The following is a 23,708-nucleotide window of genomic DNA, read 5'->3' on the forward strand; positions in this document are numbered from 1 at the left end:
GTTGCTTCATTTGGACTTTGTACTCGCATCTGGTATTCTGATGTAACTTTTTTTTCCGCACTCTTATCTTAACTGACTGCGCCCACCCAACAAGTCGCCCCCAGCCGAGGAAGTAAACGAAAGTACGTACAAGTAAGAAGCGTACACCACGCACACATAAACGAGTGACACTGCTGCACAGTAACCGCGATCGAGTGGTGGACTTGACATGCTGGGCGCTTTTCCTTTTCACGCCTCTTGGAAAAAGGCCTCCTAGTTAAGCACGCGTTGGTCCTCTCTAGCCTCTCACTCCTCTCACACTCTCAGTTTCGGTCTCTCACTACTGCTGCTGCTGCCGCCACCGTTGAGCCATGGAGACAGCCCAGGAAAGGGAGGTGCAGCTGCAGGGGAGGCAGGCGTGGCCTTTCCACATGATGGCGACTACCAGCAGCAACTACAGCAGCAGCAGCAGCAGCAGCGGTAGCGGTGGCGACTGCTTCGTGCTCGGGTGGGAGCAGCCGCCGTTCGGCTGCTTCGGGGTCCTTGCCGCCGACGTCCACGAGCTCTTCCCTCTGTGTACGCCTGCGTGGGTTTGGCCGTTTGGGTGTCTCACTTCTTTCCCAGCGTGTTGTTCGGAGTTGATGATCCCGTCGGTTCTTGGGGTGCAGTTGCAGACATGGAGTCGCCGTTGCCGGTGTCGTCGGCGCCGGCCGTCCCGTCGCAGGCGCACGACGCGGTGGCGATGCCCGAGGAGCTGGACGAGCTGCTCCTGGTGCGTGCAAGAGTCAAAATATTACAGAGCAAGCTGCCAGCAACCCATTCTGTTCTTCACGTCTTCTGAATTGAAGTACGGCGATTATTATTATATCTCTTTGCTTCCTTTGTCTCCTGCAGAACTTCTGGGACGCAAGCTGCAACGACGGCGACGTGGGCGAGCAGCAGGTGCAGGCCGCCTTCAATTCCAGCTGCTGCGTCCCGCACGAGAAGAGCAGTAGCACTGTCACCACCACCAACTATTTCTTCCCCTGTGAGCTGAGCATTTGTTTGAATCCCTCCGCTCCCCGTCCGAATTGACTGATTTCGTCTGCAACCGGCATAGTTTTTCTCCTCTTGGTCCCGCGCCTCGCTTCACGACGAGGCAAGGACAAGCCAAGTCGTAGAGTTAAGTGTCAAACAACGGCGCTTGTCAATGCATGCCATCGTGGGGCCCATGGCAGATTAGCACCACGTAATTGTCACGGCCCCATGATTTCTGCATGATCGATGCATGGATCGATATTATTATAGTCGTAGTAGTATACTGGTATGAATTATGAAATGGAAATGAGCATGATGCCTGCGTCTGACTTGGTAGGCGCACAGGGCGCGTCTTTTTAAGCAAAGACAGATCTGGGTTTTACGTGTTTAGATTGTACTAGTACCGCCCAAGATTCTACTAATCTTCTTCGGTACTCCTCATTTTTTAAAACCAGTTGATTGGTTGGTTAAGTGGCTAACCAATCTCTCCTGCAGACGATGATGACCCCTTGAGCTCGATTTTCTCGGCGGCGCCCACGCTGGCAGAGAAAGCTCTGCTCCAGGCCCCGGCAGAGCCCCTCAGCTCGTCTTCGTCGAACTGTCACGGGGACCCACACCTGGGGGACGCGGGCGGGGCCTGGGTGCAGGGCGCCGCTGCCACGCCGAGTGCCGCGCGGGCCCCGCCTGTGCCGAGGAGCTCCGCCTCGCTGAAACGCTCGACACGCGAAGGTGCGGTCTCGTCTTGTCACGGCGCGCACGCGCACAGTTCGTTCGCGCTAATCATGCTGCTCGTGCTAATAATCGACGCCGTCGTTGGGTCTGTCTTTGCGCAGCAGAGTCTGATCAGGCGGAGTGCAGCCAGAGCGTGAGCAAGCGGAGGAAGGCCGAGTCGCCGTCGCCGGCGGGGGTGGTGTGCCCGTTCGCCCTGCTGAAGCCCGACGGGCTGGACGGCGGCGCGACGTTGGCGGACATCAACGCGCGCATCCTCATGCGTCCCGCGCGGCCCGTGCGGCACCCCGTCGGCGAGTTCGCGTGCGCGCCGCGCGTGTCCGCGGACCAGCCGGGCATATCGGGCAAGACCGTGTCCAGCTTCACGCGCCTGCACACCCCCGGACGCGGCACCATAACCATCATAAGAACAAGAGGCTGATCATGACTGTGTGCTCGTCCAAGCATCTAACTAGCTTGCAGGTTACTAGATTAGCCTGGCTAAGTGACTAGATCTTCAAGTTCTGACGCCATGTAATTACATGCTTGACTGTAAAATATCAATAAACAAGTCTCTAATCTCTCCTCCTCTCCAACGATATCTTTTGCTCTGGGACACGATCTAACTGAGACAACTTTCTTTCGTTGGATCGTTTCGCTGGAATTTGCAGGGGACCGGGGCAAAGCTTCCCTGCTGGTGCGTCCTGTTCTTGTGCTCGTAGACAAACAGGTGGTGCTACGGCTGCTTGCATTCCAAAAAGCTGGAGGCAGCAAGCTTTCCTTTTGTCTGTACAACCAACGTGGGGCCTGCCTACTGCCTGCATGCCTGCTTTTGAGAGAAGGAATGCCTGCTTCGAACTCGAGCTGCGTCTGAATGCATGGCTTGGCCGATCGATGCCGCGCACAGCACGAAGACAAGATTAAGAACACTTGGGCTGGCTTGACTTAACATGCGTTGTTGTTTCCGAGACCCAGGCATTCAGACGTACGCTCATGTATGGGAGTTGTTGCAAAGCTGACCACGTGAGCCCGTAGAAGAGAGAGTCGAGTAGGTCCATGCGTATAAGGTTCTCGCCACTCTTGTTCTTTTGTTTTAAGCTTGTTCAGCAAAGAGAATATACGGATGAGGTAAAGACAGGGTAGAGCAGGACAGAACAAAATCATCAAACTAAAGCTAGCAAGGCGAGGAGCAGGACAAAAAAAGAGAGAGGAAGATAGATTATTTGATTTGAGGGAGTGAAAGCATGGAGCATCTGGTGCCCTAGCTGCGCCCAAAGCAAAGTGCAATGGCTTCATCATTGTGGCCACGCAAAAGCAGAACAAAGAATGGCTGGGCGTCTGGGCACTGTAGCGTATACGGCAAACGCAACCTCGAAACAGAGTCTGTTCAAAACAGAGGAGAAAAATGGCTGAAACAAAGGCTGTCTGCGCGATACACAAGAAGCTGGGGGATGATGATACTACGTACAGAAAGTCAACACAGAGCGACTGAGAGTGAAGAACTCAATATACCACGTGACTTATCAGGAAGAAAATGGGTATGTCTGGTACTGGAGTTCGTAAAGAACGCAAGCCTGTTGACAAAATTCGGGCGGTTCCGTGTGGGTGTTGTGAGCCTGTATAGTCAAAGCAGTTCGTGGTTGTTGAATTCGTGGCATCAAACGGTGTGGAGGTTGGTGCCTTGTAAATATGTGTGGGGGCACTGTGGTTTTGCCAAAGTTAGGGCAGGCATGACTTGAATTAAAGGCCCAGCAACTGCTCTAGTGCTCTGTTCATTTCATGGGCAATTCCAATTCCACCTTTGTGACAAATCTAGGGAACAAAATTCTTTAAGGGACTCGTGATCTTGCATGCGAATAGTAATGTGGAAAACTTTATGAGTTTTTTTAGGACTGAACTTTATGGGTCATGATTCGGTCCTAAGTTTTGGTAGCATGCAGAATCTGTATAGTTCAGTAGCGCTGCACCTACAAATTGGTCTATCTTGCAAAGGAAAAAAAGACGCAAGACTTACTGCAAGGGGCTACAAACTAGTCATGTCTGTTTTGCACTGTTTTCGCTTATTACAAAGGGGCTGGTGACGCTGTTTTTTTTTTTTTTTTTTTTTTTGGTAAAGAAGAGCTAGGGCCGCCAACATAATTACATCTGAAATGTACATTTGCCTTTCTGATATTGTGATCTAATGTAGATTTTGTTTTTGAAAGATTCTGACAGGACATATGCACATGACAACTAGAGGCCAGAAAAAGTCGAGCTGAAATCGCTGCATGCACACTGCTGACAGCTTATTAATAGTGTCCAACAGGCTAACGTTTGAGCAAGGCATGAAGCTTATTCATACACGGTAGAGGGCATCTCCAATGGTCTAAGGTAGCAGATGCTTAGGGGTAGTTTAATCTTGGAAAAATTCTATTTTTAACCCTAACCTATTTTCCATGTTCATTTTCTACCCTGACCTGTCAACTGTTAATTAAAAACCTTAAACTATCAAAAGCGTCTAAAACAGTCCTCACTCTAAACCATAGCGGTTTCTGATACGCTGCATCCAAGCCAACCCGAAACCGGCTATGTTGGTGCCACATCAGCATCAAATCAGACAAAACCATTACGGTCAAGGTAGAGAGGGAGTAAACTGGAATGATTTTCGTAGTTACAGATTGCAAATCGGATGCTTTCAAAGTTCTAAGGCTGACAAGCGAACCAAAGCCAGAGTTCATGGTTCAAAAGTGTTTTCCTTTTTATATATCAGCAATGGGAAGTATAAAAATCCAAGCATTGGTGTTTGTGAGTTTTGGCGGTATATCACTATGTATAAAAAGAGAAGAGGATTAGCTTCCATAGATGGGAGCTGAACTATGTTTCGTACTCTCTCACCTGTAATAAGCGCCATCATAAGCACGTATTATATTAGAGATCGATGGCTTGAGACAACGCAAGGACAATCTTACGAATCAGTCACCGAGCGGCCACTATCTGAGTATCTGTCTGGCCGTCAGTCCCTATTTCACATAGAAGTCAAACCACAGCTTTTCCCAGATGATCCGGTGCCCACCCACATTTTGAAATGGCTCCTGTCAATCGTTGCCTGTAATCTCCCCACGAGAAACCGACAAGAATGACTGAGAGCAGCTAGCTCTTGCAGATAGCAGCAGTGACACGGGGAGCCATCTATCGCAAAGTCAGACAGCTCGCATCGAAATTAAGCCGGGCAGTAACGCAGTTGCACGAGCTCGTCACCACACAACAACCGCGCACAAATCAGTAGCCACTTTACCGCCTCGCCGGGTTGGTTTGGTCTGTATGGTTCATGCGGGTGATCAATGCGCCGCGTGCCTCGCCGGAGCCGGACGGAGAGACGGTTCGGTGCTGTAGGCTGGGTTCGCCGGCCAATCATGCGGAGCCTCCGGCGCGGGCTCGATTTGGCGCGCGCATGTGGAGCAGTGGACGCCGCCCGTGCACGCTACTAGCAGCTCGTATTTACCTCTCGTGACAGCATTGGCGACGCGTGCCTACCTCTCTACCAGGGTTGGTCGCGTGCGTGCGTACCGGCTCCTGCTGCCCCCACCTGAGATGACGAGGAAATACCAACTCGCGGATCGATCGGAGACAAACGCAGAGCGGCGGTGAAGTGGCTGCATCTGTGTCTGCGTGCATGGACGGGCAGCGATGGTGATCAATGCAAGTCTTGCTCGCGCAGGCACGTCTTTTTGGCTCAGTTTGTTTTCGTCGAGGAGCCGCGCCGCGCACTTGTTCTCGGTGGTAGGTACCGTGGACGCCGCCACTATAGACTATACGCGCATAGCGAAAGCCGTGTACCCGAACTCTCGACACTTGGGCCCGGTGCATGCACATGTGTACTCTGCTTTTCGTCTGAAGCAGTGTACTTTGTGTTGTATTCAAATTCTTTCTCCTCGCCTAATTGAATCGGCAGAGCTCTTTTTTCTTACGAAAACACATGGAACCAGTAAAATATATGCATGCCTTGCTATATAACGTCACGTGGGATCTTTTTTTTTTTGCTGAACAGTGAAATTTTGTACCTTCCGATCTCCTAGAAGACTCCAGCTCCGATCGGCTAGATCATCTTCTTCCGTGGAGGTTGTTTGGGTTAAGGCTCGGGATTAGGTTCACCGGAACTTCGAGCTCTTAGGGCCAACTGGTTAGATTGCTCGGGAGATGTCCATATTTACTAGTTCCGAGAAGAATACCAGCATACATATATGTCAATCAATCAGGTTTCCATGGATTCTCCAAGATCATCGCGATCATGACAAACCAAACTTTTTGAAATCGTGGCATGCAATGTATGTACCCGATCGACACCATCGTCAAACAAAAGTGACATGCTCGCAGCGTCATCGAGGGGAACACTAGTGCTGAGCACGCAGCACGATTAGCGCAATGCATGCAGCGCACGTACACGCCCAGAAGTCAGTGCCGATCGATCAATCGGCGAGGTCAGGTGATCACAAACACATGCACGATCATGCTATGGCCTACAAACACATGTCGTATCGCGAGTACCGTGTCGAGATCGAAAGGAAACCTTTGAAAGCTTCGATTGGACTGGAGCGGGCAGGCGACGACCGATGATCTCCCAACCTCCCATCGAAAATGATGAACAGAGAACGAACAGACAGATTCCATAGACAAAGATCGGTGGGGTTACTGGTGAAGCCCTGTGCCTCCATCTCCATGCATGATTCGATGCATGGGTGGGCTGGATCGGCCGTGTCGGCGAGGGCAGGCAGACAGAGCGCCGTTCGCGTGGCCGTCTCCGAGGACGCGCGCGGACGTGATGGCACATAGCTAGCCGCGCGCTCGCGCACGGCGTCCGTCTGGCCCGGCCTCCCTCCGTCGTGGGGAGGCCATGATTGCGTCCCCCACGCAGACGCAGGCGAGGTAAAGCGGCGTGCCGTGCAGCGAGGAGGAGGGTGGGAACGCAGATGCCGAGGCGTCCGTCCGTTGGCCCGACGCGGCCGGCCTACAGAGAGTACGTGGGGGCGCACGCGGTCGCACGGCCGAGAAGCCACCAACCCTGGTTCGCGCTTTTCCGGACCGGCGCGGCGGGGCCCGGCGCGTGCCGCCGCGGCCGGGCTGAGACGTCTGATGGGGCGCGCGACGTGGCGATGCGTCGTCTGTGCCGGTGGACGCACGGGCCTGATGAATTGGCATTAGGCTTGCGTGGGTTGCTTTTCTATGCGACCCGGGCTCTGGCACGGACGCTGGTAGCATAACAGTAGCACCCGATAATTTTCGAGTCAAATGACCTGTGTTCAAGCCGTTTCTTCACACCATCTGTCCGTCCGTCCGCCCGTTTGAAGCTTAAGCAGGGATCGATGAATGCATCATGCATCAACCGATCAACGCTGCGTCAACATGCACAACTGCACATGCCCTCGCTCACAAACTGGCGATCCGGCCATGCACGCGCTCTGGAGGCCCGGTAGGGCAGCTCCGCCGCGGGACGTGACACGCGACACAGAGGACACTCGCCGCGAGATTTCAAACGATCAAGCTGACAGGCGAGAGCAGCACGGCCGGCCCAGCCTACTCTTGCAGACGTCCTGACACTCTCTCTCGAAGGCCTGCGACAGGCCACAGCCGTGGCCCTCCTCCCCCGTCTGGCTTTCGGGCTGTCGACCGATCCTGGCCGCGGCAGTCCGAGCCGAGAAATCACTCGCAGCCAACGGCAGCCTTTCCCGTCCCTTCTCACTCCCCAAACACGTGCTGCCGGTACAATTATTGGCGATTTTGGCACTGCAGACGATGGGCAGAGCTTGCTGCACCGCTGCTTTGCGCGCACTCTGCTGTCTTCGCTGGGCGGGCACTGTGTCTTCACGGAGGAGGGGGGCCGCAAGCTACCAATCTCTCCGCTCTCATGGTGATCACGGGGCAGGCAATGCATGGCTGCTCTGGACGTTGCGAGACCGTAGGTAGGTAGGTATGTTTGCATCGTGTGCAGATACATTCAGAGTTTCAGTCTGCTGAGCGAGAGCTTTTCTCTGTTTCTGCCGACTCTGCGCTGCTGAATACTGCCTGGACCGTCAGAAAATGTTGGAGTGGAGAACGCATGTGTTTTCGTCTCAGCAAAGAACCTTCAAGGTTTTACGCCCACCGTTTTCTGCTCTTCATAAAAAAATTAATCAGGTTGTTTATTTCACAACGACACACCGCATTTGTCCGGGCTCCGTTTCTCGGTAAACTGTAGCGAATTCCTGTATTAAGGGATGAATATAAGAAAATTTGATCTTCAAATTTATATAGGGACGGGGACGGAAAGATGTTTTTATCCCCGCTCCTATCTATATCCCTAATATCATATATATACATATTTTTTTAATATATAAAAGTACAAACATTATATTACGTAGTGAAAATAATAAATTACTCTTATACTTTTTGTTTAACCTACGATATTTAATCTATCTTGTATTAATTACCCTCGTATGCATCAATAAATTACTTATTTATAGTACGGACATAATATTAATATATATGAATAATTAACTATGATTCAATTTTACATCTCTATTGGGGACCTGAGTCTCGCAAAATTCCCAACGGAGATAGGGATGGAACAAAACTTTCTCCCAATAGCTAAATGGGTAGGGATGGCAATAGGTCTGCCCTCATCGGGTTTTGACCGCCCACATGTGACCCGAAACTCAACCCGGCCTCGAAACTCAAATCGGGTTCAAAATCACCCCCGCCCCTAGCCCCGGTGGGAACCCGAGACCCGACGGGGACTTGAAACCTTCGCTCCGTGCACTGACCCGCCCCGTCCCCCGCCTACTCCCCATCCCCATGGCGCCCCGTGCCTGCTCATGCGCGGGATCCGCCTGCCGCACGTCTTCCCCATGCCTCTGCCTTCCTTCCTTTGTCTTCTCGCTCCCGGTCTGTGGCTTTGCACCCCCAAGTCTCGATGACATCATGGTGAGGTGGGCCGGAGTAATAAATAAGCATCCACAAAATCTCGATGGTGACGACACAGTGGCCGGCCGGAGCTTGCTTCGATGGCTCGATGGCCGGAGCAACAGAACATAGCTCAATGTGGCGCAACAACACGATGGCGGTGGTCGAACCACATGGAGAAGTGGAGGGGATACACATACATGGAGCTCAGCAGCCTCCTCTCCGTGATCTCAATGGGCAGCGCGGCCACAGCAGGGCCTTCGGTCTCCTCCTCCCTTTGCGCACGGCGGCCAAGCCTCTGGCCACACGCGTATGTCGGCTACACGGGTTCCGCCCGGTTCTTCACATGCGCGCCGGTAGCAGGGCCCGACAGGACACCAACAGGGGCTCCACCCTTTTCCTCCATCCTCCATGCCTTGTACGCGCGAGCAAACCAGCAGAGGGAGGGTCGGCTTGGAGCGGCTGAACGCGGCGGGGAGGAGGCTGGCTAGGGGTGGCAGGGAGGAAGCCAGCTCGGGGCAGCGGAGCGGGAAAGGGCATCGGTGGATTAGATCTAGCTGTGGCGTGAGTTGTGAGGGTCCAATGGAATATTAGAGACGGAAGATGCAGTTAAAGGTGAGGTACTCGAGTTTTCGGGCCTCGCGGGTGCCCCGTGGGTGCAATATCAAACCCAGACCCAGAGCCGACTCAGATCAGGGTCCCAATCCGATAGCCCTACAGGGTGGATTCTACCCCCAAACACGCCCCCATCGGGTCTGAAAACTGCAGGGACCCGATCCGATAAGGAAAATTACCACCCTTGTAAATGGAGATGGAGATGAGGAAGCATTCCCCGGTGGGGATTGACCTTGTTGCCATCGCTAGATAACAGGGCAAGAGTCCGCCAACTTTTCTTCTTTTTTTTTTGAAAAGAAAGGTCTTTAGCTTTTGAAATGTTCCAATAATTTTATGTACTATGGTTTCTAGGTGAATGATTGATGTGATTTGATTCATAAGGACTATTTATCTGCACTCTATTGGGTGAGTGGTACTTTTGTTGAATAGTAGCACTATCGGTGCATGTAACCAGTAATTTCAAATGCCTGCAAGGTAGGACCTAGCTAAGACAATGTAGGTCTCTATTTTTGCTTTGAGAACCTAATACCATGTAGGTCCAGTCTTGTCTACATTGCTCTCTTTTTGTTTGCGAACTATCTACAATGCATTGCTCCATGTTAAATGATTTCAGGTTAAATATAAATGCTATAAATTGCCAAAGAACTGACAAAAATTGACCCCTTCCCCATCCTCTCTTTAGCAAGCTATCTTTAGTTAAAAATGGCTTATGCTAAAAACTTGCTACAAGAAAGCTTTACTCTTCAATGGCATTTTGTCTATCGATATTAATTTATAAGGGTAACATATTCCACATACCTTCGGAGCACATGCATTGTGCAATTCACCTTCTACTTCCTCTCAAAGAACAAAAATGAAGTCACCTTTTGTTGAAAAATAGAGAGAAGTGATTTCACCTTTGCCAACGTGGCTATACCTGGGATGGGCCTATTGGGGCGACATGCTCATCTGGGATGCTCACCTCGCCTAGGCCTAGTGGGGTTGTATGATTTCCTATTTCTCTTTGGGATTTTTTTTCCTCTTCCCATTTGAATCCCACTCCCTTCCCTTCATGGGCCAGACCCAACAGGGTGACCATGTGCACGTGCAACGGCCCACCAGTGAGAGGGGTGCAGGTGAGCATCCTAGACGCGCATGTGGCCCAAATAGGCCGATCCCAGGTATAGCCACGCTTACAAAATTGAAATCACTTCTCTTTGTTTTTTCCCCATGAAGGTGACTTAGGTAGTGTACTATAGCACTATAGAGCTCACCGTATTCGTACGAGTACACTGTTTCAGGCTTTTAGCTATACGTTCCATCTATATGATCGACGTGAACCAGTAAATAATATGTATAGACTTGCTATATTATAGTCACCTTACAGCAAAATTTTGCACATCTATTCTTCTCAGAGATTGGTGCTCCTATTAACTAGGTCATCTTCGATGGTGAAAATGGTTTGTGTTAGCTTTAGCGTTCACCGAAGCCTTGATGACATCACCATTGGCATTATTGGTAGGGGAATTGGGCGGCCGCGCAATAGACATCATCGGTCACCAACAGATTAATCATCTAGCGGTAGGATCACCTCAGTTCTTGCCCAAGAAAGAATACTCAATCAGATCTCCTTGGCCATATAGCAATTGAAATGGGTGCACTATAGACTGACGGGCTCGGGGGTAGACAACTCGCATGCGAGCGTCGGTGACTACCAGTGGAGCAAGCATATTGAGTCAGCTCCCGTGAAAGGGTGGACGTGAGACATCACGATGAACGACGTGCCGATACCGGTGGAAACAATAAGGGCATGCCGCGGCGTGTTGATGATCAGTTACTTGGCCATGACATCACCCGTTAGTGCATCATAGGCGGTGATTGGCTAGCCATGGGAGGCAGCTAGGATCATCTCGCTACCCCACTACGTGAATGATGCCATCGCCATGTGGCTGCTTCTCTATGCTATGGTTTGCAACCTCGTCGGCCATGCAATGTGACAGGCTTAGCTCAATTAAAACAAATGTGACACAATGTGGTATTAACTTTACTAGGGGAGGTCCCCCCCAATATAGTTGGGCTTCCGTTGTGCTGGTCGTGACCTGCAGGGGTCTATGCGAAGCCTGCATGAAGGCAATTTGGGTGCCATCTTCCGCGGCTGCCCCCTACTTCTCCAGTTGTGGGCATACGAATGGTTCACCATGGGTCGACTGCTAGTAGACCACACCCTGTACAACATTGTGCCTCATGGCAAGGACGGATCCCACCATGGATTCTCTGTGGTGCCGATGATACATATGATCTCTTACGTAATGTGTTCCTCTCACATATTTCTTACTTTGATTCCACAAATGTATATGTCTGAAGATTCTTTCCTACACAACCGACATGGGACAATGCCCAGACTCACATGGCGTACTGCAAATTCACAGCCCAGTTCGATGACCTCTTTGTCCGCGGCATGTGGTGTACACCATACAATGAGGAGGACATCCATAGTCATGCCCCACTCGACCTATCTTCATTGTGCATGCGGTACAATGACTAGTTGATGACGAAGAAGGCTATTGTCTTTGACATCTTCATCGAGGATCACGTGCCATATCGGGGGATGCGCCAGTTTGGTGTATGCTAGTAGTACCCCTACTCCCCTGCGCGTCTAGATCATGCCTGCTCACCTGCATAGGTAATTGTTACGATTTATTGTTTCCAATCTTTATTCTTGCACCGTACCTTATGTAATAACCTGTCTTCCAGGATGTCACAGAAGGGTACGTTAACATCTACCCTATGGGTGCCACGTGTTGAGCCGTGGACAACACTCTATGATGAAGAGCTATTGGACATCATTCATGAGGATCGACCACACTCTAATGAGGATTCAGTGGAGTTTCCAGTCTGGTTTTTGCCTCGGACATGGACCTGGGTCATGTACACATTGTCTAAGGTGCCGACTCACGCAACGCACATGCGGGACGTGTGCCCGGTGCATAGGGACCATACATAGTCATTGACGGTACATTTCTTTGACACCAACTATAGTTGTACCCTAAATTTAACTTCTAAAGAACTTGTGTTAACCTACATAATGTTTGTTATCAGATGGACCTCGTGGAGCAGATACATGTGGATGTCACTACTAGTATTCAACGGCTAGTCCATGGCCCTGCCCATGAGATGCATTGGTCGTTATACATGATCTACGAGAAGGCGAGCAAGATCGTGAAGATGCTCACTAGCAGGTCTAGTTCAGATGTTGCTGCTCGACCCCCCACTGCTTGGCCGATTTAGACCTTTTGGATCCCTCCTGTTCGGCCTCCTCACTCCTCCTCGTTGTTGATGACCACTAGTCTGAGTCCTCACCTCTTAGTGACATTTCCAGCTTGGCCTCCCCTGCCCCCACATCTGACGTATGCTCAACACTACGGCGGTAGTTCCTCCAGGCCATCTTACACAAATGTCGATGGGTCATCATCGCACGTCTCTCCCCAAAACTTAGGTACCTCTATCAAGAGTTGATTATGTACTCCATAAAATTCACAGTCGCAATTGGTGCTAACATGTTTTACTCCATAAACCCTATGCAGTGCTCAATGATTTTGAGGACTTAGATGTGGCGTATCTGGAGCGCTTCATCAGGGAGGGTTCCACACACGAGGGGGTGACTTTGATACCTTGCTTAGCTTGGGTCATACGCAGGACTTGATCGGGCCCTCCCAATTAAGTGGTGCACCTCCCATACCGACATAGCAGACTCGCAATGAGTACGCAATGCTTGCTCTTAGCGGTCGGCCCTCGCTGATAGTTTTCTCGCCAGACCTGCTCATGCAGCAGACCATGTGAGAGCACGTGGCCATTTAGCACCAAGACTTTATGAGTGCAGGGGGATCATCTCGAAGTGGGGGCACATTTAGGGAGTAGTTTAGGAACTACGTTGCTTGTATTAGATATTATGCATATCTTATTCTACTATGTTAGTATCCTACATTCGGTTCATTTTCCAGCTTCAGTCCTCCATTAGCATCATGACAGAAGACTCTAAGCAACCGTCCCATCCAAATAGAAAATAGATGACACAGGGAGATAAATAGCAGCTCAATATTCTATTTACCTAAGGCGACCTTACAATTACTTCTAATTATAATTTAATTATTTTGGTATAATTGTTTCATTGCTTTTTATGTTACTTTATTTATTTATTTATTATTATTATTTTACTAATGTAAAAAATTGAGATGTTACATCTTATCACGACGTCATGGATTCCCAGAGGAACCACCCCCCGGAGTGCCACATTGGCATAAGCATCCATTGTTCTAGTGTGGTAACTGATCCCAGATGTCAACATCCTTCGATATGGAAAGTTTTGGTAGAAAGTTCTTCATATGTCCCGGAATTGACCTTGATTTCATGGTGTGTTTTTCTTTCCAACTCTTTTGAGCTGGTCAATTCCATATTCTAAACTAGACTGTCAATGTCATGTTTATCAACCACAACCTTATCACTTCAAGCCAATGGATCGATATGGTGAGACCATCATACGATGGGGGATGGATCCGAGAAGCCGAAACTAAATGGGAGTATGAGATCAGGATGGATAAAGCAAGCCATGGATCCGAGAAGCCGAAACTAAATGGGAGTATGAGATCAGGATGGATAAAGCAAGCCAGAGGCAGGAGACACATCAGGAGCAGGAATAGGAACATCAATTGAGAGAATATGAACAGAAGTGGCAGGCTGAGGAGCTTCAAAGGTGGGAGGAGGAACGTCGCCTCTAAGAAGACCTTTTAAGGAGGCATGAGACCAAACTTTAGAGGCATGCATAACTAATTCAGATACATCAAGCTCTCCTGTGTCGCTAAGAAGAAGAGGAGCGCAAAGCAGCACGTAAGAGAAGAGGGAAATATACCTATCCCACACAGTAGAATCCATGTTCTTTCCACGGTATTATAATATTTAAAACCATGTACTGTGAACTTTGTATTAATTGTAGACATTTAAAATGTTGACTTCTACTCTTGGTTTCATATAACTTAAATTTTTCTAAGTAATTCATTTATTTAGAAAATATGCATCAGTACGTGTCGCCCATTGAACGGGCGACAGGTATTGAGCCATGTCCTTCCTAGCAGGCCACATAGACCTATCACCTAGTTCTTGTTGCTCGTTAGATGTGCCATTTTTCAAAACAGGTGCATATATTTACAAATTTCCAAAATAAAAATGGACCGACTACAGTATGGCTGTGCATCCTATAGTCTGCCAGCCTACGCACCCGGATTAGGCATGCCCCCTCGCGCTCTATCCTTTTGGGCCAATCCGTTTACTCACCTGTCCCCCACCCCTATGCACGTGAATGAGCATGGCCAAAGCTCTCCCTACCATGCTCACTACCTAGGCTCATTCATCCTGTGAATCGCTAAACTAATCCCTATCACCAACGCCACTGACTCTAGAGAAAAAGCAGGCAACCTTTTCATAGGATTTGAAGGCTTAGGGGATCACTATTGCTGCCTGCATGAAGCAACAAATTTTACTACCACATGTAGCAAATCAAGCATGTGTCACGGATGTATATTAGACTCTCAATCCTCTCAGTGTCTACTTTTCCTGACTTCTGTATATGCATTTTTGCAAAGACAAAAACAACAATATGTTTCAGTAGTTGATCAAAGTCTAGAGATCCATAAAGTAATTTGAGTTGAGATCTAATTAGATGATATTTCCTTCCCCAGTACTAGCCAACTACACTACCACTTCTCACTTGGTATCAGATTTGCCTATCCATCCTAGAAGCATCATTTGAGTTTTCCGAAAAACACATAACAAAAAATCAAAATTCTGTACAATATTGTTGCTTGTTTTTCCTAGCAATTGATACACATATACAAATACATCTATGAGAAAAGTTACATACAATTCGGTAGTTCTGACTAAATACCACTAGTCCTTAGAGAAACATGCCAAGGATCAACACTAGTTTACTGCAAACCACAAACAAAACATGATGTTTTCATTTGTTTCTTTGTAGAAAATATAACTATGCAGAATTACTTTATTCACCTCCAACTCTAGTTTCGATTTTCCACATCACAAGTTTCATACCACATCACCATTTCCAATTGAAATTATGCTGATCCATAGGAGTCAACAAAACTTGTGTCTACGAAAAATTGGGGAACATGCAGAATCAACATTGTAGCAACGAGTCCCAAATTCTATTGTAAAAAACAAACACGTGATTCATTATTCCATCAATTCATTTTTATTTAAATGCAAGAAAATATGTAGAAGAATCAAGTTTTTCCGGAAAGTTTTAGGCTACATTTGATGGGAAAATTGCGTTTCCATCACATATTCAAACAATTGGTAATGCAACATCCATTAAAAAGATAAAAGGATCTTATGGATCTTAATTAGCTGTCACTTGATTTTGATTATGATTTTCTAGTTGGAGTTCATGAATAGACTGGTACAAACAATCTAAGTTTAATTAGAGGAATTGCTCAAAATTTCAATTAGAGGAATTGATCAGAATTTCAATTAGAGGAATTGCACAAAGAGATACAAAGTTTATGAAAGTTTGCTTATACATACTAGATATTTTGCCTGCTAGAATTTCTTGAATTGCCTAAAAAGGAATTAGAAATATAAAAAGGTCGCCTTGTGGTTTGTGAAATGTTGTTTCTTCTTCAACCTAAAAATGCATATACGGACACATAGAAATGTTTCTTCATTATTTTAACTAGTAAAAGCAAGACTGCTATTAATATATCACAATAGAAAACACCAATTATATACTTCCAGACACAATTAAAAAGCATGAACTAGACTAGTTTGCATAACTAGAGCTGCATAATGGCTTAAAAGAATTGCTTCCATCTTAGAGAAAATTTCCTTGGCTTTTAGGTTTAGATGAAATGAAGAAAGAAAAAGAACATAATACACAAACCAGATATATCCTAGATGGATCTAAATCTTCAAGCTCCTGACGTTGATGATATTTTAGCAGGAGTTTGTACAGAACTCGTTGGAAACACTTCAAACTTTCCTACTTCATCGAAGATTCCCTTTCCTAGTTATGTGACAGATTGGAAATTCCTTTGTATTTAATGTAAACTTTCTTTTAGATTTTAGTTTACTCGCTTCCAAATTGTAAACTAAGTTATTTTTTATGGCAGTAACACACTTCGTTTATTCAGATGAAATGCAAAAAAAGAGATGTGCTAATTGAAAGTATATCTAGGCCTCTATGTGGATTTTAGATAATTAATGACAAATGATTAAGAGACTAATGAGTTTATCAAAGTTATGAACATGTAGTCCCATCAAAGAAGTTAAATAGCGTTGGCGTCTTTAAAAAGAAAAGAGAAGTGGCATATAGTCACTCAATAGATTTAAATTAATTTATTTTTGAATTTGAGTATAGGTATACTGTTCTATCAAGACAGATGCGTATAGACTAACTTGAAGATGTATCAGTGCTCGAAGTACACATCTAGACCAAAGAAGAGAGACACAAATCACCCTTCGAACACTGGGAAGTTAAACGTCTTAGTCTGAACCCGGAGTCTCTGGGCTGACCCGGATACTCTGGATTCTAGTGTGTCAGCCGGAGTCTCCGAATTCAGCTCCGGTAGGGGTGCTCTGTTAAGTCTTTTTTTATTTTACTCGGAGTCTCCGGGTTGATCTGGATACTCTAGGTTCTGTTAGTCATCCGGACTCTCTGAGTTGGGTTCCGGACAGGACTCTCAATTACGTATTTAAGTGTTAACCCAAAGTCTCTGGGTATAACCCGGATACTTTGGGTCAGTAAAAAATCTTTGTAACGGCTAGTTTTTTAAGGGGAGAATATATATACCCCCTCACCCTCTTCTTTAAGATGCTGCTATTGCTGAACCAACTCGAGACAAACACATTCGTAGCCATTCAATAGTCTTTCTAACTCATCTAGTGCATCAAATCTTGCAAGATTTTGAGAGTTGGGTTGAGAAAGTGAGATTGAGTGCTAGTGAGCATAAATTCATCCTTTGAGCACTTGAGTTTATCATCAAGCTATCGATTTACGTTCGTTACTCTTGAAGCTCCTAGACAGCTAGACATCAGCAGGAGAGCACCCAAGCTTGTAGAGTTTCTCATAAAGTTTGTGAAGGTCATTCTCACCTCCGTAACGAAAGATGCTCGATCTTCGTGGTCGCTTGGTGAGGATAAGGGTTGAAAGAGACCCATGTCTTTGTGAGCACCTCAACGGAGACGTAGGATCGTTTGATCCAAACTTCGGAAAACAAATTCGTATTTCCTTTACTTTCTTGCATACTTACTTTTTCTAATTGATCTTTGGGGCAATTTGTCAGATCTATTTGTTTGCGAGTTTGTAGCTGCAGGTGGTTAGTGAAATTATCTTTAAGCTTCCTTTGAAACCTGTGGTAATCCTTAGATTCAATTATACTTGCTTAGGTGTTCTTAGTTTTTAATTTCCTGTTCTATCTGGACTATCCGAGTTGAGCTCGGAACCTCCGAACCAAAGAGTTCGGATTGACCCAGAGTATCCAGAATCTGTCATCCGCTATGAAGTTTTAATTTTCAGAAAACGTCTATTCACCCTCCTCTAGACGATATCACATACATTCACTAATACAAAATTGCCTAGCACGTTCAGAAAAAAAGCCCGACATTTATTCCACTATTGCTCATTTACAGGCGCAAACTAGCAAAGAAGGTTCTAATAGAGTTTTCTTTTCTTTTCTTTAGTTTTGTTTTATCATAGAAAAAGGGAGCAAAAGGCTGAGTTGATTAAATTTCAAGCAGCAACTGCCCTTATGAAGCGGGAAAATTGCTTGAGTTAGTAGTAAGAGCATCATTCTACAGGCTGCTTAACACTTAGAGAAAAAAAAATGCTTATCTTATTGCAGTATTGCTCTTTTCCGTATACATAGTCAATTAAACAAGCAAGACACTTCAGTATTCTTCAATTTTGTTTGAGATTAAAAAAATGAAGATTATTTTGCTACTAAACAACACAAAAATGCTTCTTACTTACAAAAAATGAGCCCCCAGCATAACTAATAAATTGCTTTAAGATTGCATCTAGGATGCTTGAAACCTAATTGGCAAATATAGCATAGTAAAATAGAGATTTCTAGAAAGTACACAAACTTCTAGTTTTTTAATAGACTAGTCATTACACAAATCTAATTCCACCATATATCAAAAATAAATTGACTCACTTAAACAATGTATGAAACAGGTATTTCCTCACATAATTCACGATCGCATAAAAAGTTAGGATTTGTGCCACAAAGGGGGAATTGACCTTTGAAACCTGTGCCCTTCCAATTATGGATCTCCTTTGGCAAAATGATCATGATATGAAAAAGAATTAAAAATCATCAAAAGGCAAAATCCTAGGGCAATCAAAAGCATAAAAGACACATTAACTCATGAGAAGGAATCACCCTCGGATAGAAAAACACACGGTAGTCTTTCGGTTTCTCAAGATAGCAACCCACTCTTGGAAAAATGTGGCGAAAAACAAATCAAATCCGACACCAATATACCTTTTGGAATTTACCAAAGAATATCTTGCCAGATTAGCATATCCAAACAATCACAGTAAAATGAGGGTGAAAAAAAAAAATCCTCCAACACTAAGAAAAATGGATTAGCACTAGCCTTTACTGTAAGACCCCTTTCCCAGGATCTCATATGCCTCCTATATCAGTCCCTGTATTAAGCAACTGATACACATAGTAGAAAAATTATAGCATCACAGTTATACATCATACATAAAAGTATTAAAGTTACAAAGTACAAAAGGTCTTCAAACCATACTGTATATTATAAACTTAACCTCATGACCATCAAAAGCACAGCGGAACGACTACCTAAAGCCACATACAGCTAGGGTGCGAATGTGACAACTAAATCTACTCCTCATCCGCGCTTTCATCTCCAACGAAGTTGGCATCTGCTTCCTCATCTGAATGAAAGCAAGAGTGAGTACGAAAGGTACTTGACAAATCCTATAATACTTTAAGGTGTTGATAGATGCATAAACAATATCTAAAGGACAATGCTTTACCGTTTAGTTTTAAGCGTAAAATAGTTTCATGCAGATATTCAATTGTATTATCTACTGTTTTAACTTTGAAATAGTTCAAAACATGGTAACAAGCTATATCTGGGGGTTTTCAGTTCTGGGAGAGGCTATACCTCGCTCCACAGTCCCTGTCATTAGGTCCAGTCTACCTCTAGTACTATACAGCTCATGGCGGATTGAGCCAGCTACCTCATCACACAGACATCTAGTCCACACACCCACCCATCAAAGATACACACACCCCGTGAGTCTAATCGATGTGGTAATTGCTTTTGCACGTACAAGACTATGGACATGGCTATTCGAATAGATTTGCACTCTGCAGAGGTTGTACACTGTACCCACATGATATGATCAGCCTCCATCCCTTGCAAGCAGAGGAGCGAATCATATAGAGACACTTTAATCACCTTTCTTGGCCGGACTTTTCTATGAGATACCCCAAGTGCTCCAGGTCTCGTATAGAGTGCACTCCCCCACTGACCATCGGTGTGGATAGGTCGAAAACACCTATGTAGAGCACCTGACAGACGCTTGGGTTCTCGTTGCCCCCGGGCCTCCTAGTATGATGTCCAGCTTGGTCGAGAGACATAAAAGTCAAGTCCTACCCATATAGGATGCATGCTTGCACTGGAGTGGCTTAGCATTACGTCGTAATGATTCGGTACTTAAATAGCTGGGGTAGGCATCTTCAGTTGGCAATGAATACCACATAGGCAACTCATGCCTCTAAGAGCATCCTCTATCGGAGGACCACTCTACTTGCCCCCATCAAAACAATTTTCACTCATTTTACACCACACCTGCCATATCCCACACGACATCAAGGATTCCACAATCACAAAAGATTCATGGCATATGAGTTGAATTGATTAAACAGTGGAGCGATATCTCTCGAGATGTATTCCACTAGCAAAATCTCTGAAGAGGTGTATTCATCATAAGCATGCTAGATATCATGGCATCGTCCGGCGTTAATATAGATAACGACAGGTAAATCCTAGAGTGATACGTATTCTAGATAAGACATTTAAGGCATGATAATTATTTAATAGGATTAGCAACTACAAGCAGTTGAAATAGTATAATACATAGCACATGCGATAATAAGTCAAGTTTTAAGTTGGTCAATTAGATTATTGAAAAACATGGGCTCAAAATGGTCAAGGAGATATGACTTTCCTTCTCCAAAGTCTCCTTCTAAACCTTGGTTAAAGTCAGGATTCTCCATGTTCTCCGTGAAGTCTTTCGGTTCTGCAAACGCGATTATGATCAATATCATACTATACTAGAGAAGAATCAAATAATACCAAAATAGAGAACAAAATGAGCCCCAATGGATATCACACTGTGATAGAAAGGGTAGATCTCAAATTTAGATGAATTTAGGTGAAAGAATCGCTAGAATCGGAGTGAGAATAGAGAAGTTACGACTCTCAAAAGATTTAATTTAAAATTAAATCAAGAAAAATATAAAATGACACTATTTATGGATGGGGCCCATAGGTGGGACTCACTGAATAATACCAGGGTTGGGTCGAATATGGGCTAGATTGGGCTTGAGCTTAGGCCTGGGCTGCACAGTAGCTGGGCTTAAACAGTGCGTCCCATGGTAGATGTGCCTTGTCCACTGGGCTATGCCCGTAGGCTGCGCTAGTGGGTCGGCTTGCCAATGGCCAGGTCGAGCATGGCTGCACGTGTTGACGGGGTCATGGTCCATGAGCGCTTGCGCTTGCATGCAGGTTTGCCTACGAAGCATAACAACGAAGGGGGAAAAGGCGACGAGGAATCACGATGGATTCGTGTCGGAGTCCCGCCGAAATTGTGCTGGGGGCCATGGCTAGGGATAAGAGTTAGGGCCGGTGATCTACGCAAGTATGTGAACTCTTTTTGTGGGTCAATGGCGGCATTCGGCCACCAGAACGGGCCCAGTTGACGCCTAGAGATGGCCATGGTGGCGGCGGCTCGATCATCGGCGGAGAAGAAGAAGGAGAGGGAGATTCAGCCGGCTAAGGGTGGCTACAGGTCCAGCGCAGCACGAGGAGTCTGGCCAGGGGGTTCAAGGGCCGAGGGCCTAATTGTGGCTAGGCCGATGACATGCGGTCGAGGCACAACAACACTTGGTCACCGCAGAGATGCGGGTCGGTGTCAGGCCGAAGGAAAAAAACAACACGTGCAAAGGAAGGAGGAGCGCAAGGGGATACTCATCGTGCATTTGTTTGGCCAGAAGGGGTGTTGCAGTGGTGGAATTGACGACGAGGTCAGGTGGTGGTCGAAGTTGAAGAAGAGGCGATGGTCAGTGACAAGGAATGGTTTGGCGACAAGGCGATCCAGAGGCGGCGGCAACTTTGGGTGGTGGTCCTTCTTCGCCCTCATTGCAGCTGGCTAGCAGGACGACGACGGTTCAAGTAGAGGTGACGACAGCGAGGAAGAAATTGGGCGACGATGGAGGATTTAGGGAAAAAGGGGATATACATGCGACCGATTCCTCAGAGACAGGGAGCACAGAGAGGCGACAGCTTGGTGTCTCGATGAACAGGATGGCAGCGAGGCGGTGCCCACCTTAATTTACATGGCATGGTAGCTCTGTGCCGGTCATGCATGTGCAACGGTCACCATTTAGTTGCCACTATGAGTTTGGAACCCTGAAAGTCGCGCGGTGTCAAGGGTAGCTTGGGTTGCATGTGAGAGCTAAGAGAGAGAGAGAGAGGGGGGGGGGAGGGAGAGAGAGAGAGAGAGAGATGAAATGAACGATGTCGCACTGGAGGAGGGAGAAGGCGTTGGAGATGGGGTCTGCGTGTTAGCGAGACGAGTGTTTACGGACGGCTGCAGGCTTACACACACGCGAGAGAGCTGGGTCGCGGGTGCGTGGTGACTTGCATGCCCGGTGGGAGAGGGGAGCGGCCTCGCTGGCCTGCTAGGCTGCACGGATGGGCTAGTGTCACACCTCGAAAACCATAATCCCGTCATTAAGCATGCATACGCATCATAACATAATGCTTAGTGTAGTTAATTCAATTAGAGTAGTTAATCACATTTCAAAATTATAACATGATCGATCCATATGTGTTTCCACCATATGTTTACAAGTGGGAATTACTTTGGAATAGTTTAGATATCCCAAAACCATTTATGAAGAAACATGGAAAAGAAAGGAGACTTTCAGCACGTGGACCCTGCCCACGGTCCGACCGGCATTCCTTGCGGTTTGACCGCTAGAGCTCAGAGGCCTCTTAAAGTCTATCCATTGATATTCTTAGCCACTCCCTCTCCTCACTTGTTCATTTCATCTTCACCAGAGAGCGAGCGAGCGAGAGAGAGAGAGAGAGAGAGAGAGAGAGAGAGAGAGAGAGAGAGAGAGAGAGAGAGAGAGAGAGAGAGAGAGAGCGAGGAGATCTCCCTCACCGTTCCTCCACCTTAAGCTCCATGAAAGCCGAAGATCAAAAGAGAAAGTCGCCCACGAGTTCCCCATGTCATCCCCATGCCTCCCCTCACCGGAGCAAGCCCCAAGTCTTCTTTCACCTCTAGGTTGGTTGGAGTACCCCAGAGCCGATCTCTACATCGGAACTTCCCTGGAACCGGTCAACCCTCAAGAAAGCTTCCCCACCCTAAGGTGAAGCTTTCCAACCCCTTTCCCCAAGTTTCCCCCTTGTTTCTCCACTCCCCACAGCCATAGGACTGAGCTCCACCTAGCCATGGGCGTCGATCCATGGGGCCCAAGCTTTTGGCCCCATGAATATCGCTCAAACCCACTAAAATAGATCCCACTAGTTACATGGAGCGTTTAGGTGCCGGACTTCATCAAAGGCATTACCAGAATCATTACTAGCGAGCTCACCAAGTGCCATCGACTGAGTACAGTGGTCTAATCACCATTCCAGGAGTCGGATCACCCCTCAGGCCAGTATGACCGTCAGGAATCAAATCGACGCTCTTCCCAAGAGTCTAATCGCATTGCCCCATGGTCCAACCGCCACTGCCCGCGGTCTGACTCCTCATGTTTGTGTCTAACCGCGGTCAGCTCAGACCGTTTCAGTGTAGTTTATTGTTTGCTAACACTTGTAAATTTCATAATAAATTCTATATAGCTCCAAAAATTATGAAACTGATTTTTTGTTTCATAATAACCTCCTATACCTATTAAAAATATCCACAACCATTAAATAATTAAAAATTTGAGATTAATTAATTAGATTAAAGCTTCATTAATTCACCATTAATTTATTATAAGTCCAAAATTAGTGAAACCAATTTCTCTAGACTTCTTATGACTTGTTCTAACTAGGAAAAATGTTATCACAATATGTCTCATTGTTTTTTTGTTCATGATCATGCATTATATGCTTACTGCGATTTATTTCTACTCTTTTAGTGAACGATGTTCTGGAGAGTGACGGGT

At 46.6% G+C, this 23,708-nt stretch overlaps 1 protein-coding gene across 2 annotated transcripts; it reads left to right on the plus strand.

The window, feature by feature from the left end:
* The first annotated feature begins 203 nt into the window (after positions 1–203).
* Positions 204–2,300, plus strand: LOC133896615 (uncharacterized). 2 transcript variants are annotated; one of them, XM_062337213.1, is made up of 5 exons: positions 204–555; positions 648–751; positions 874–1,006; positions 1,492–1,725; positions 1,830–2,300. In XM_062337213.1, exons 1-5 carry the CDS (start codon positions 351–353, stop codon positions 2,144–2,146), a joined length of 993 nt encoding a protein of 330 aa, XP_062193197.1. In that variant the 5' UTR covers positions 204–350; the 3' UTR covers positions 2,147–2,300. The 2 variants fall into 2 exon arrangements, with proteins under 2 accessions (XP_062193197.1, XP_062193198.1); XM_062337214.1 differs by having other exon boundaries at positions 208–555; positions 1,833–2,300.
* Positions 2,301–23,708: the final 21,408 nt, after the last annotated feature.

The sequence above is a fragment of the Phragmites australis genome, chromosome 17 (genome assembly GCF_958298935.1).
Source record: "Phragmites australis chromosome 17, lpPhrAust1.1, whole genome shotgun sequence".
Taxonomy (NCBI): Eukaryota; Viridiplantae; Streptophyta; class Magnoliopsida; order Poales; family Poaceae; genus Phragmites; species Phragmites australis.

What these genes read in the sequence shown, in the direction of transcription:
- LOC133896615 (XM_062337213.1), top strand. Translation starts at nt 351, where the DNA reads ATGGAGACAGCCCAGGAAAGGGAGGTGCAGCTGCAGGGGAGGCAGGCG. An exon ending in CCACGAGCTCTTCCCTCTGT is followed by an intron (nt 556 to 647) that starts GTACGCCTGCGT and finishes CTTGGGGTGCAG; the next exon opens with TTGCAGACATGGAGTCGCCG. An exon ending in CACCAACTATTTCTTCCCCT is followed by an intron (nt 1,007 to 1,491) that starts GTGAGCTGAGCA and finishes TCTCTCCTGCAG; the next exon opens with ACGATGATGACCCCTTGAGC.